This window comes from Capricornis sumatraensis, chromosome 1, assembly GCF_032405125.1.
Source record: "Capricornis sumatraensis isolate serow.1 chromosome 1, serow.2, whole genome shotgun sequence".
NCBI classification, from domain to species: domain Eukaryota; kingdom Metazoa; phylum Chordata; class Mammalia; order Artiodactyla; family Bovidae; genus Capricornis; species Capricornis sumatraensis.
Window position 1 is genome coordinate 38,455,435 of NC_091069.1, and position 12,832 is coordinate 38,468,266.

Genomic DNA, 12,832 nt, shown 5'->3' on the forward strand with positions numbered 1-12,832 from the left:
ACTATCCTCAGAATGGTTAGATCATTATTCCCATGCATGTTTTAATATGTGTACCTGTAGCAATATATTTTCTTTTGCACATTTAGACATGTAATTTAATGGAATCATTCATACCTATCATTCTGCACCTTTCTTCTCTCTCAAAATTATACTTTTGAGACTTAATCAGTTGACCAATCTCTAGTTAATTTTCACTATTCATTGTGTGACTAACCCAAAATTTCTTTATCTTTTCCTTTACTGAAGGAGTTAGGTTGTTTCTACTTTAATGCACATAAAAGCAACAGTGAATACCATGTGCAGAGATTCCCTAAATAGATCCCCAGAAGTGAATTTGCTGGGAACTTTATTATCTATTGCCAAATTGCTCTCTGAAATGATTGCATTAGTTTATACTCCCATCACTGGTATATGTACCTTAGGGTCCCAGTGTACTCATTCAGAAATATGAACTGAGAGAGGCTGGCTGAGATAGTTTAGAAGGGAAATGGAGAAGGGAGGAGCAGATCCCCTGCTGCACCTCCAGAATACCTTTTGTCAGTACAAAAGGATACACGTGAACAGTTGTGGGCCACTGTAAGACAGCAAGTGTAGGATCATGTTAGATCCTGTCTCAAAGGACTGGGTGGCATGACTGACTTTAGCACAGAGCCTGAGATTCTAGGGGCTGAAAAAGGAGAACTGCATTTGCTTTGCCAAAGGAACCAAAGATGAGTAGTTTATTGATGATGGAGTTGTAAAGGAACTTAGGATTGTGTTTAAGAATTAGCTTTAAACATCTGATAGCATCACACAGCACTGATCATCTACCATCACAGCACTAGTAGGTAAAAAGTTTCCTGTTCCCATTTACTCTCCTCCTTCCTGCTAGGTTGGGAAGGGGAGGTCTAGAAGGAAGCCAAGGTGAAAAAAGAAGCCCACCAGATCACTGTCTCCAAATGCCAGCTTCCTGCTGGCAGTAAACCAGAGCTGAACAAGGGGAGAAGCCTCAACTGTAAATGAAGTTTGGAATTTTAACTGAAAACATTCATTACTGAAATGACATTATTTTATGACCTGCACAGTAGGACTTTTTAAAACCTAAGAATGACCAGAAAAGTCATGACCCTATCCTCTATCTAGAATTTTCATCTAAAGACAGGAGAAGAACTAGACCCAATGAATAAATGTAAATGGATAGTGGGAGAAAAAAACTAAGTTGCTTCCTAAGCATATTACAAAGTCGTGCTTATTCAACTTAACAATCATTCCCCCCAGGGTGGCTTTACCGCCTCTCTAGAAAGCTTCCCATCAACATATACAATTTGTTTTAAAATTCTGGCTAAGTCATATATTGGGTTGGCCAAAAGTCCATTCAAGTATTTCTGTAACACCTTATGGGAAAACCTGAATGAACTCTTTTGGCCAACAATGTAATTTAAAGATAAAATCACCAAAAATTTGGAGTGCTTCCAAAGCTAAATAAAGTTGACCTGGAGATTGCATGCTCTGCTAGGTAGGTATTGAAGCAGCAGTACTACTTCCTATAATTAACTGCAACGACTAAATATTCACGTAAATAGCTTTCACCAATAGTCAAGCACTTGCAGTAGGCAAGAAGAAACAAATCCCTATATTTCACCCATCAAAATACAATAAATATTACAGAATGAACAAAGAAGACAAATGTTCTTATTTAATATGAAGGTTCTACTTAGTAGAACTGAGATCATCACTCATTTCTAGAGATAAATTAAATATACTATTTTCTATCATTAAGTAGAGTTTGGTATATGTTAACATTAGTTTTACAGCTGTAAGGGTAAATATGTTATTTTTCTTAATGCTGTACTTTCTAATAGAAATTGAGTCACATAAATCCTTCAAAAAGATCTCACTTCAGAATCCAGGATGAAAAAACTCAAAAGCAGAAAAGTCAAACAGAGAAAACATATACCTCATTTGAAAGACACCATATTTTATTGGAATTATTTTTCTGTGTTGTATGCAAACTGAACTTTTAAATTAAATCCAAGTACACCTTTATAATAATTCTAGAGTTGAAAGGCACAGTGCAAGTGTAAATCAACAAAATGCAAGTATTCAAATCAACAAAATTAAAATGATTTAAAAATTATTTTTAGCACAAAAATTTTTAAATTCAGAGCACTACGCCATCACCAGAATATGCAGTTTGACACTTAATTTTTTCACATTCATCTTCAAGTTGGCTTAAGACCATTATTATTATTATATTATTATTAACCCTGATATTGTGGAATGTTCAGCATTTATGTTTGATAGTCAGACATATATGATCTGTATAACCACAGAGTTGAATTTGTTCAGACAAGTCAGTGAGTTTGTTATACTTCAACCTGGAGAGTCTAACTGACCTTAACCTAAGATGTGATGGAGGGAGTCTCCAATGCTGAACTTAGTACTAAGATCAACTAGCACTTTATATGAAAACCTAAACAAAGCAGATGTGTAGATGCTTTCAAACAATGACTATGTAAAATAGAAAAATGGATAGCTACTCTTACTAACTAGACGCTGACAATTTCAAATCAAGAAATGACTAGCCACTCTTAATAATAGAATGAGGGAATAAAAGAGATTTTAGAACAGTCTTCCAGTCTTCCACTTCAATAGTTTTCTCCAAAAAGAAAATATGAAATAATGCCATATATCCCAATTTCTGTGAAACACAAACAGGGAGAGATCTGTTGAAAACATGGAGCACATTCTTATTTCTAATTTGAAATGTCCTTTTAGGTTTTATGAGCTTTGAAATGCAAGTACAGCTTTAAAGCATCATAGTGGGTAATTATAGATGAATAATAATACAGGCTATATCCTAGGAGGCATCTGTAGGCGTTTTAATTGGAAATAAGCATTCTGAGATAATGCTAATAGCAGTGTAGAAAAATTAAGTTAAAAAGAATTCAAAGTGTAGGGAATCTTCCTGGGCTTTCTGGATTTTATTTTAATCATCTCCTCCACAGAGAATGAGCAGCACCTTCCTGTAGTCTCCAGATGTGTCACCCTGGTGGAGTTGGGGGTGGGGTGGGGAAGAAAAGCAGAGTTACCGTCAGAGAAACAGGCTTCAAAATAGAATATACAGCTCAAAGTCACCTAGGTTAACTTTTCCGGTCTTGCCTGGATTTTTCTAGGAGAGGGGTTTTTTTTTTTAATGATATTTGTTATTTTTTATTACAAAAGAACACTTGTTCAATGTAGAAAATAAAGACATAAAAGAATATAAAAATCATCCATAATTCCAACATCTAGAGATTACTATGCCTAGCATTTTAGTTTTTGTATATCCTTCCTGACTTTTTTCTATGCATCTAGATTCCTACATGATGAGATTGTAGTATTTGTCTGTATTCTGCTTTTTCACTTAATATTGCTGATTTCCCATTATTAAATATTCCTCCACAACATCATTCCTTAATGGTTACAGAGTGTTCCATTTTACATAGGTAAAATAATTTATTTGATCTCCCCCCATTGACTGAGTGACTTCACTTTCTCTTTTCACTTTCATCCATTGGAAAAGGAAATGGCAGCCCACTCCAGTGTTCTTGCCTGGAGAATCCCAGGGATGGGGGAGCCTGGTGGGCTGCCGTCTATGGGGTCACATAGAGTCGGACACGACTGAAGCGACTTAGCAGCAGCAGCAGCAGCATTGGGTATTTATGTTGCTTCCAATTTTTCACTATTAAAAACACTGCTGTAATAAACAGACATTTTTGTACATTTTCTTAATACTTTATTCAGAATAACTTTTCATAAAATGGGAATTGCCAGATTAATGATCGTGCATTTTCCTTTAATATGGTTTGCAAAATAGCCTTCTAGAAAGAAGAAATAATTTTTTATGTAGAATTTTTCATGGTCTAAATAATAGATCAGTTTTTGTTAGTGCTTCATGGGTGACTAGAAAAGATGGGATTGGATTCAAAGTTTAATGTTTATTATTTAAACCTTAATATACTCTTGTTGATACTTTGCCTCATTGATCTGTCAAAAGATAAGGATGTGTTTGTTAAACGTATCCAGCAAAGTATCCCCATCAACATCTTCTTCTGAAGTCTCAAGTTTCTTATTTGTATATTTGAACGCAATACTGTTTGGCACCTAAAGTTTCATGGTAATTTAATTTTGGTTGTAATGTGTAGTTTTTATCAATATACAGTGATCCACTTTTTCTGTTTAATACTTTTCCCCCTTAAATTCTTTTTTTTTTCTTTCTGGCCATGCTGCACAACATGAGGGATCCCAACTAGGGACTGAGTTTGTGCTCCTTGCACCGGGAGCCCAGAGTCAGCCACTGGACTCCCAGGGAAGTCCTGAATTCTTTTTACTTATAGTATAACCCCTGCTTTCCTTTTATTTGTCTAATATTCTTTTCCCTGGCTTTTTTTTTTTTTAAGCTTCTTACATATCACTGTATTTCTGCTGTTCTTTATAAACAGCATGCAGTAGGATTTTGTATTTTTACCTAATCTGGGAGTTTATTTATTATCATAACTTATGTTTTTAACCTCATTTCTGTCTTTTTTTAAATTATTTACATATTTTCTATTTCTAACCTGCTCCTTTTGGCAATTGTTATTGAATGGGCCATCTAGTCTTTATTTTTAGACTTTCCAGTGTTGTATGATATGAGTGTGTGTAAACACATATATTTGCATATTTATACATATACAAACACATAATGTAAATATATTTGTTGAGCTGTTTTCCCAAGTCAATATTTTTTACCCCATCATTTTAGGGTCTGTGTAGTATTTCATTGTATGGAATTTCCATAATTTGAGTCATCCCCTATTAGTTAATAAAAATGAAAATAATATGTAATAAACTCTGTAACCACTAAGCAAGAATTTCCTGTTCCCCTCTTCCTCCAGCCTCTTATAACCTCTAGTGTACCTTCTGTCACTATGAATTTACCTAGTCTAAATATTTCATGTAAGTAGAATCATATACAGTATTTGTCCTTTTGTGTCTGGTTTATTTCACTTAGCATGTTTCCAGAGCTCATCCATGTGTCAGAAACTTCATTCATTTTATGTATGTATCTACCACATTGTAAACATTCATCTGTTAATGGACCCTTGGGTTGTTTTCACTTTTTGGTTATCATGAGTAATGTTTACATTGGTGTACAACCTCGTTTTCATTTCTTTTGAGTATATATACTTGGGAGTGGAATTGCTGGGTCATGTGGTAATTCTATGTTTAATTACTTGAGGAAGTACCAAACTGTTTTCCACAGTGGCTGCACCGTTTTACATTCACTCCAGCAATACACAAGGTTCCAATTTGTCCACGATGTCACCAACATTTGTTATTTTTCATTTTTGTTTTAATTATAGCCATCTTAGTAGGTATGAAGATATTCAAACCCTCTGTGATTTTTTAATTGGATTGTTTGTCTCTTTGTTATTGAGTTGTAGGAGTTCTTTATATATTCTGGATAGTAAACTCTTATTAGATATGATTTGTAAATATTTTCTCCCACTCTGTGCATTAGGGCACCTTTATCTTATTATTTCCCCTAAAGAAATTCTTAAACACTGCTGCTGCTGCTGCTGCTGCTAAGTCGCTTCAGTCGTGTCCGACTCTGTGCGACCCCACAGACAGCAGCCCACCAGGCTCCCCCGTCCCTGGGATTCTCCAGGCAAGAACACTGGAGTGGGTTGCCATTTCTTTCTCCAATGCATGAAAGTGAAAAGTGAAAGTGAAGTTGCTCAGTCGTGTCCAACTCTTAGTGACCCCATGGACTGCAGCCTTCCAGCCTCCTCCATCCATGGGATTTTCCAGGCAAGAGTCCTGGAGTGGGGTGCCATTGCCTTCTCCCTCTTAAACACTAACAATAGCTAAATAAGAGGTATAGTTTATTTTTTAAACATTTGTTGCCAAATTGCCTCCTAGGAAAGTTAGACTAGTTTACAGTGCTTCCGTAATAGATGGTGAGTTTTCCCCAAGCCTTTCTCAAAGCTGGTTATGATCTCTTTAAACTTTGTTAAGGTATTTAGTGAAAAATGATGATCCGTTCTTATTTGTAATCTATTACGTATTAGTGAAATGAAACATTGTCCATAATAGTGTCCATTTTGTGTTTCATCTTTCATAGAGCTCATGTTTTCTTTTTGTCCAAGTTTTCCTTTTGGATTTTTTTTCCTTTTTCTTAGTAATTTGTACAAGCTCTTCAGATAGGGATATTAACCCTATATTATATGTTACAAATATTTTCCCATAGCTTCATTTACGGTCATCTTTGAATCTTACAATTGTTTTACTTACAGCTAACTAAATTTCAGCACTGCAAAATAAAATGACCTCACAGATTGTACAGAAGTAGAAACAAGTTTCTAAATGCCTTGTAGACATAGTTAGAAACTCTGCAGTTCAAATCACCCAGTAGCTACACCTCTCCAAGCTATGAGTAGGATTCAGAATATTTAATTCACAGATCAAATCCTGACTTGACATTTACTGTGCTGGCAACACCAGCTTCTAGGGACATGAGTCTTGGTTTCATATTTCATATTCCTTCTGGTTTCCTCAAAGGCAAAATCCCAGTAATGAGGGGTTTTGAGAAATGTCAATCATTTCTCATTACTCCCCACGCCATGTTAGGACGAGAAGTCTGGTGCCAGGTAAAGAACAGCAATCCAGGATAACCGTCATGTTTTCCCATATTTTCAGCAGACCTCAGCTGGCCCAGGATGAGGTTCTGGATGACTGATTCAGTAGCTTACCTTTTATTGTAAGCAGGTAGAAATGGAAATTGTGCTCTTAAGACCATTCATTAAAATATAATCTTTCTCTGTCTGGGATCCACATGAAATAATTACTATATTTAGAAGGCAGATATTTTCAGTTTCTAACCAGGCAGAAAGATTCACATCCATGTGAAAGGAGAGAGACTGGAAATATTTGAGAGTACCATCTTTAAAAGGAAGGATATCTGACAAGAAGGAGATGATAGGAAGTGTCTAAATACCTAGGTCAGAACCTGCTCCTTTCATCAGCATTTTCCCCTGGCTCCCATGACCCACCTTGATGAAGGAGTATAGAGACTTTCCATAGAGTCTCTTGAAGTTTGCCCGGATGTCCAACATGTCAATCTCCGCTCGAGAAACCATCACTCTAATAAGGGTGTCGTCATCGGTGCCCAAGCCCTAAGGAAGAAACCAGATCCCTGCATAGAGAGCTGAGCTGGTTTTCAGACAGGGCCCTTCATTAGTCTATCAAGGCAAGACTATGTATCAGTCTTCCATTGACGTCCTTTGGACTACAACCTTAGGGGCCTGTGGAATGTGGCTTCTCCTCACAGAGCTCAAGGCTTTCTCCAACTTATTTTTTCAACCCTCTGTGTGCCAACCAGAGGAGACCACCCTCTGCCCTTCTAGAGACATACCCTGTGTTCTCCAGCCCGCCTGCCTCACCTACAGTGATCCACCCACCATGTCATCCTTCCCTTCACAGCTTCATCATCCTTCCTACCATGTAAAATCCTCTGATGTAAAACTTCCTTTAAGGCTCTGCTTAAATAACCAGTTCCTTATAAATTCATTTTTGATCCTCACCCCCAAACAAATATTTTTTTAAAATACCCTTTCCTTTGTGTCCTTATTATGATATTTGGATCCTCAGTGACTGTCTTACATTCTGTTTTGTTCTTACGGTGTTTTGCACATACCTGCCTTCCTGTTAAAGCTAGAAGTTTTCTGAGAGCAAGGACAGATTTTGATCTCTCTTGCCCCTCAGCAAGAGTGCTTGCACAGAGTACCATTCATGGTTAGGCATTGGGGCTCTGAAGCTTGTCTGCCAGGGTTGGCATTCCTGTCCATTAGGACCCTGAGAAAATTGCTTAGCCTCTTTATGCCTCAGTTTTCTCATCTATAAAATGGAAGTTGGTAATGGTACGTGCCCCACAGAGCTGTTATGGGGATAAAATTATACATATAGAGCATTAGGAAGAGTGATCACACATTATATAAGTACTCAATACATATTATCTAGCATTATTATTAGCAAGCACTCAGTGAAGTATTTGAAGAATTTAACTGAATAGCTCAAGCTGATTTTGGCTACTTTGTGTGGGGTATGTAAATAAGCATATGAAGGTGGACATATAAGACCCTCAGAGCCATTCAGACGCCAACAACAAGGCCATTTACCTTCATGGATTTATAAAGCCTTTCAGCAAAATATGCAGATTTGTTCCTCATGCACTTTACTGTCAAGAGAATAAAAAAAGTGAAAAAAATTACAGATAAAATCTACGAGAAAAAAGTGACAGTTGTTCTCATTGTTTCTACAAGGTCTGAAATAGTATCTCTTGATGGTTTTGTTGGAAAAATGTAGCCAACAATGTTTTATGAGCATCGAATATGCTAAATGCATTTTCACAGGTGGAAAGTACCCTCAATTTATTGTCAAGTTCCTGAAGAAATACTTAATAAAGGCCATTAAAGCAAAGGCACCAAAAAATTTCAAACAGATTATTGTTATCTGCACCATATGAAATAGTTATTAGTTGTAACCATTCACAGACTTGCAAGAAGCAGTTAGTATAGGATTAACCTTTCCATGTATTGAGATATAAAGGCACAAAGGATATAAAAATATATAAAGCCACATGGTACAACAACAATCAGGCTGTATATAGTATTTCTCACTTAAAATTCTGGCTCGCATATCATGAGTGCTTTAAAAAAATTTTTATCCCTGAAAAAAAATTTCTACAACCCATGATGACAAATTGAGAACAAGGAGGAAAGCCTGTAAACATTTGTTTCTACACGCCCCATTTCCTATCAGCTTACCTATGGCCAGCAGAGCATCTTCAAAGCTGCCAGATGTTTCAGATTTAATACTCTGTTCAATATCCTTTTGTGTTATCCTTCTGTATTCATCAAACACTACAAACGATAACAAAATGAAATTATAAAAAATAAAAAAAGAATAGAGCAAACTAAAATGTTTAAAAGAAAGAGCATTTTTAACTAGACTTTACTGGTTATTCTCTGGCATTTTTCAAGAGGAAACTAGTTAGCAACGTGGGTGAGAACCAGGGTGCCTATGACAAGTGGAATGGGCCAGAGGAGATGTGGAAGGAATGTCGTGAATCTTGGAAGACATAAGGCAAGTCATTTCCCTTCTGTGGGAATCTGTTTTCACCAAATAAAGTGGAGATTCATGACTGGAGTGTATCTGGAAAGATACACTTTCTTTTCTCATTGTTTCTTTAATAAGCAGAATGTATCTTTAATTTATTCTTTAATTTTTGCCTTGGCAATCACCTGTATATTCATCTTCCTTTCAGCTCATCAAAACTAGAGGAATTCCTATTTACATCAAGACATGGAAGCACCTGAATGTTCATCAACAAGTAAATGGATAAAGAAGATGTGATATATATAAATACACACACACACACACACACACACACACACACACACACACACACAATAGAATATTACTCAGCCATCAAAAAGAATGAAATAATGCCATCTGCAGTAATATGGATGGACATAGAGATTATCATACTAAGTGAAGTCAGAGAAAAAAAATATGTATAAGTGGAATCTAAAAAAATGATACAAATAAACTTATTTATATAACAGATGCAGGTTCAAAGATATAGAAAACAAACTTATGATTACCAAAAGGAAAATGCAGGGAAGGGAAAAATTAGGAGTTTTGGATTAGTAGATAAAAACTACTATATATAACATAGATAAACAATAGTATCCTATTGTAGAGCATAGGGAACTATATTTGATATCTTGTAATAACCTATGAAGGAAAAGAATCTGAAGAAGAATATATATATGTGTACACATACACATAACTGAATCACTGCTGTATAGTGGAAAGTAACACAACATTGTAAATCAATTATATTTTTTAAAAAAATTAGAGCAATTCAACCTTTTCTAAACTTGGTCGCATTTGAGAATATCTGGTTGCATCTTTTAATAGACTTTAACATAACTAAAAATTCTCCCCTTTCTTAACAAATATTTTAAAATGTTAAGGGTCTTCCCATGTGGCTCAGTGGTAAAGAATCCAACTACCAATGCATAAGAGGTGAGTTTGATCCCTGAGTAGGGAAGATTCCCTGGAGGAGGAAATGGCAACCCACTCCAGTATTCTTGCCAGGAAAATCCCATGGACAGAGGCGCCTGGTGGACTGCAGTCCATGGGGGTTGCAAAGAGCCAGACACAACTGAGCAACTAAGCACACACAAACACTTTAAAATGTTATATACATATTTTCCTCTCTTGCTGTCTCCTTTGGAGCCTACTTAGAGTGTGCGTCTGTTTTATCTTCTTAACACTGCTTTCTCTGGAATGCTATCCCACAACTCCATCAGTGATTCTCACAGGACTGTCAAACCAGGGACACTCCTTTTACTGAACATATACCATAAGGTCTAACAACTGAGTGAGCAGTTCATTCAACTAGGACCAATCAGCCTTACTCTCCTGGAAATTTTCTGACTGAGCAGACCATGAGGATGGCTAAAGGCACAGTAATTTTTAACCTCAGAGAATGTAAGCATCACCTGGGAAACCCGTTAAACTACTTGGGTGTCACTCTCAGAAATTCTAAATCAGCCTATCTGAAGTAGGGGTTCAAGAATCAGCATTGTAATCTTATTTTACTCATTGTTGGCTGTCCTGGGTTCTGGTTGCTGCACTTGGGCTTTCTCTAGTTGCAGTGGGTGGGAGGTCTTCTCTAGTTGCAGGGCTCGGACTCCTCACTGCGGTGGCCTTTCTTGTTGCGAGGAGCACAGGATCTGGGGCGTGCCAGCCCACTAGTTGTGGCACACAGGCTTAGTTGCTCTACGGTATGTGGAATCTTCCCAGACCAGAGATGGAACCCATGTCCCCTGCATTGGTAGGCAGATTCTTGGACCACCAGGGAAATCCAAGAATCAGCATTTTTAATGAAAACCTGATTTTTGAAAACTCTGCCTTAGAAATGAATCCATGACTCCCTTCTACTGAGATTTCCCAGAACTGCCTTGATTTCTAGTCTTTCTAGAGCTGTTCAGCTCTCTTCAGTACAGTGAACTGCTAGCATTTTCCATGTCTTTTTTATCCCATTTTATATTGTCTCCTCTTTTCCTATGTAGTTATTTAGTGTGTATCACTTGGAATTAAAAAATCCAATTGATACATTTTCTAAGCCTCAGTTTTCTCTACTCTAAAATGGGGAAAAGAAGAGAAGCAAAAGGCAAAGTAGAAAAGGAAAGACATATCCATATGAATGCAGAGTTCCAAAGAACAGCAAGGAGAGAAAAGAAAGCCTTCCTCAGTGATCAATGCAAAGAAATAGAGGAAACAAACAGAATGGGAAAGACTAGAGATCTCTTCAAGAAAATTAGAGATACTAATGGAACATTTCTTGCAAAGATAGGCACCAATAAAGGACAGAAATGGTATGGACCTAACAGAAGCAGAAGATATTAAGAAGAGGTGGCAAAGAATACACAGAAAATACAGAAAAGATCTTCACGACCCGGATAATCATGATGGTGTGATCGATCACCTAAAGCCAAACATCCTGGAATGTGAAGTCAAGTGGGCCTTAGGAAGCATCACTCCGAACAAAGCTAGTGGAGGTGATGGAATTCCAGTTGAGCTATTTCAAATCCTGAAAGATGATGCTGTGAAAGTGTTGCACTCAATATGCCAGCAAATTTGGAAAACTTAGTAGTGGCCACAGGACTGGAAAAGGGCAGTTTTCATTCCAATTGCACTCATTTCACATGCTAGCTTCCCTTGTGGCTCAGCTGGTAAAGAATCTACCTGCGATGTGGGAGACCTGGGTTCGATCATGCCTGGGTTGGGAAGATCCCCTGGAGAAGGAAAAGGCTACCCACTCCAGTATTCTGGCCTAGAGGATTACATAAACTGTATAGTCCATGGGGTCGCAAAGAGTCGGACACGACTGAGTGACTTTCACTTTCTTTCTTTCACATGCCAGCAAAGTAGTGCTCAAAATTCTCCAAGCCAAGCTTCAACAGTACATGAACTGTGAACTTCCAGATGTTAGAGAAACCAGAGATCAAATTGCCGACATCCGTTGGATCATCAAAAAAGCAAGAGAGTTCCAGAAAAACATCTATTTCTGCTTTATTGACTATCCCAAAGCCTTTGACTGTATGGATCGCAATAAACTGTGAAAAATTATTAAAGAGATGGGAATACCAGATCACCTGACCGGCCTCTTGAGAAATCTGTATGCAGGTCAAGAAGCAACAGAACTGGATGTGGAACAACAGACTGGTTCCAAATAGGAAAAGGAATACATCAAGGCCATATATTGTCACTCTGCATATTTAACTTCTATGCAGAGTACATCATGAGAAACACTGGGCTGGGGGAAGCACAGCTGGAATCAAGACTGCTGGGAGAGATATCAATAACCTCAGATAGGCAGATAACGTCACCCTTATGGCAGAAAGTGAAGAAGAACTAAAGAGCCTTTTGATGAAAGTGAAAGAGGAGAGTGAAAAAGTTGGCTTAAAGCTCAACATTCAGAAAACGAGGATCATGGCAAATAGATGGGGAAACAGTGGAAACAGTGTCAGACTTTATTTTTTTGGGCTCCAAAATCACTGCAGATGATGACTGCAGCCATGAAATTAAAAGACGCTTTCTCTAGACAGCATATTAAAAAGCACAGACATTACTTTGCCAATAGAGGTCCATCTAGTCAGGCTATGGTTTTCCAGTAGTCATGTATGGATGTGAGAATTGGACTATAAAGAAAGCTGAGCACTGAAGAATTGATGCTTCTGAACTGTGGTGTTGG

The 12,832-nt window shown here is 37.3% G+C and overlaps 1 protein-coding gene across 2 annotated transcripts in view; it reads right to left on the minus strand.

The window, feature by feature from the left end:
• Positions 1 to 1,951: 1,951 nt before the first annotated feature.
• Positions 1,952 to 12,832, minus strand: part of ANXA4 (annexin A4) — a 76,919-nt gene continuing 66,038 nt past the window's right edge. For both annotated transcript variants that reach the window (XM_068983513.1, XM_068983522.1), the window contains 4 exons: positions 8,829 to 8,924; positions 8,181 to 8,239; positions 7,056 to 7,178; positions 1,952 to 3,028 (listed from right to left, as the gene is read on the minus strand). In XM_068983513.1, the coding sequence (XP_068839614.1) occupies positions 2,969 to 3,028; positions 7,056 to 7,178; positions 8,181 to 8,239; positions 8,829 to 8,924 (338 nt within the window). In that variant the 3' untranslated portion in view covers positions 1,952 to 2,968. The remainder of the gene's footprint in view (positions 3,029 to 7,055; positions 7,179 to 8,180; positions 8,240 to 8,828; positions 8,925 to 12,832) is intronic.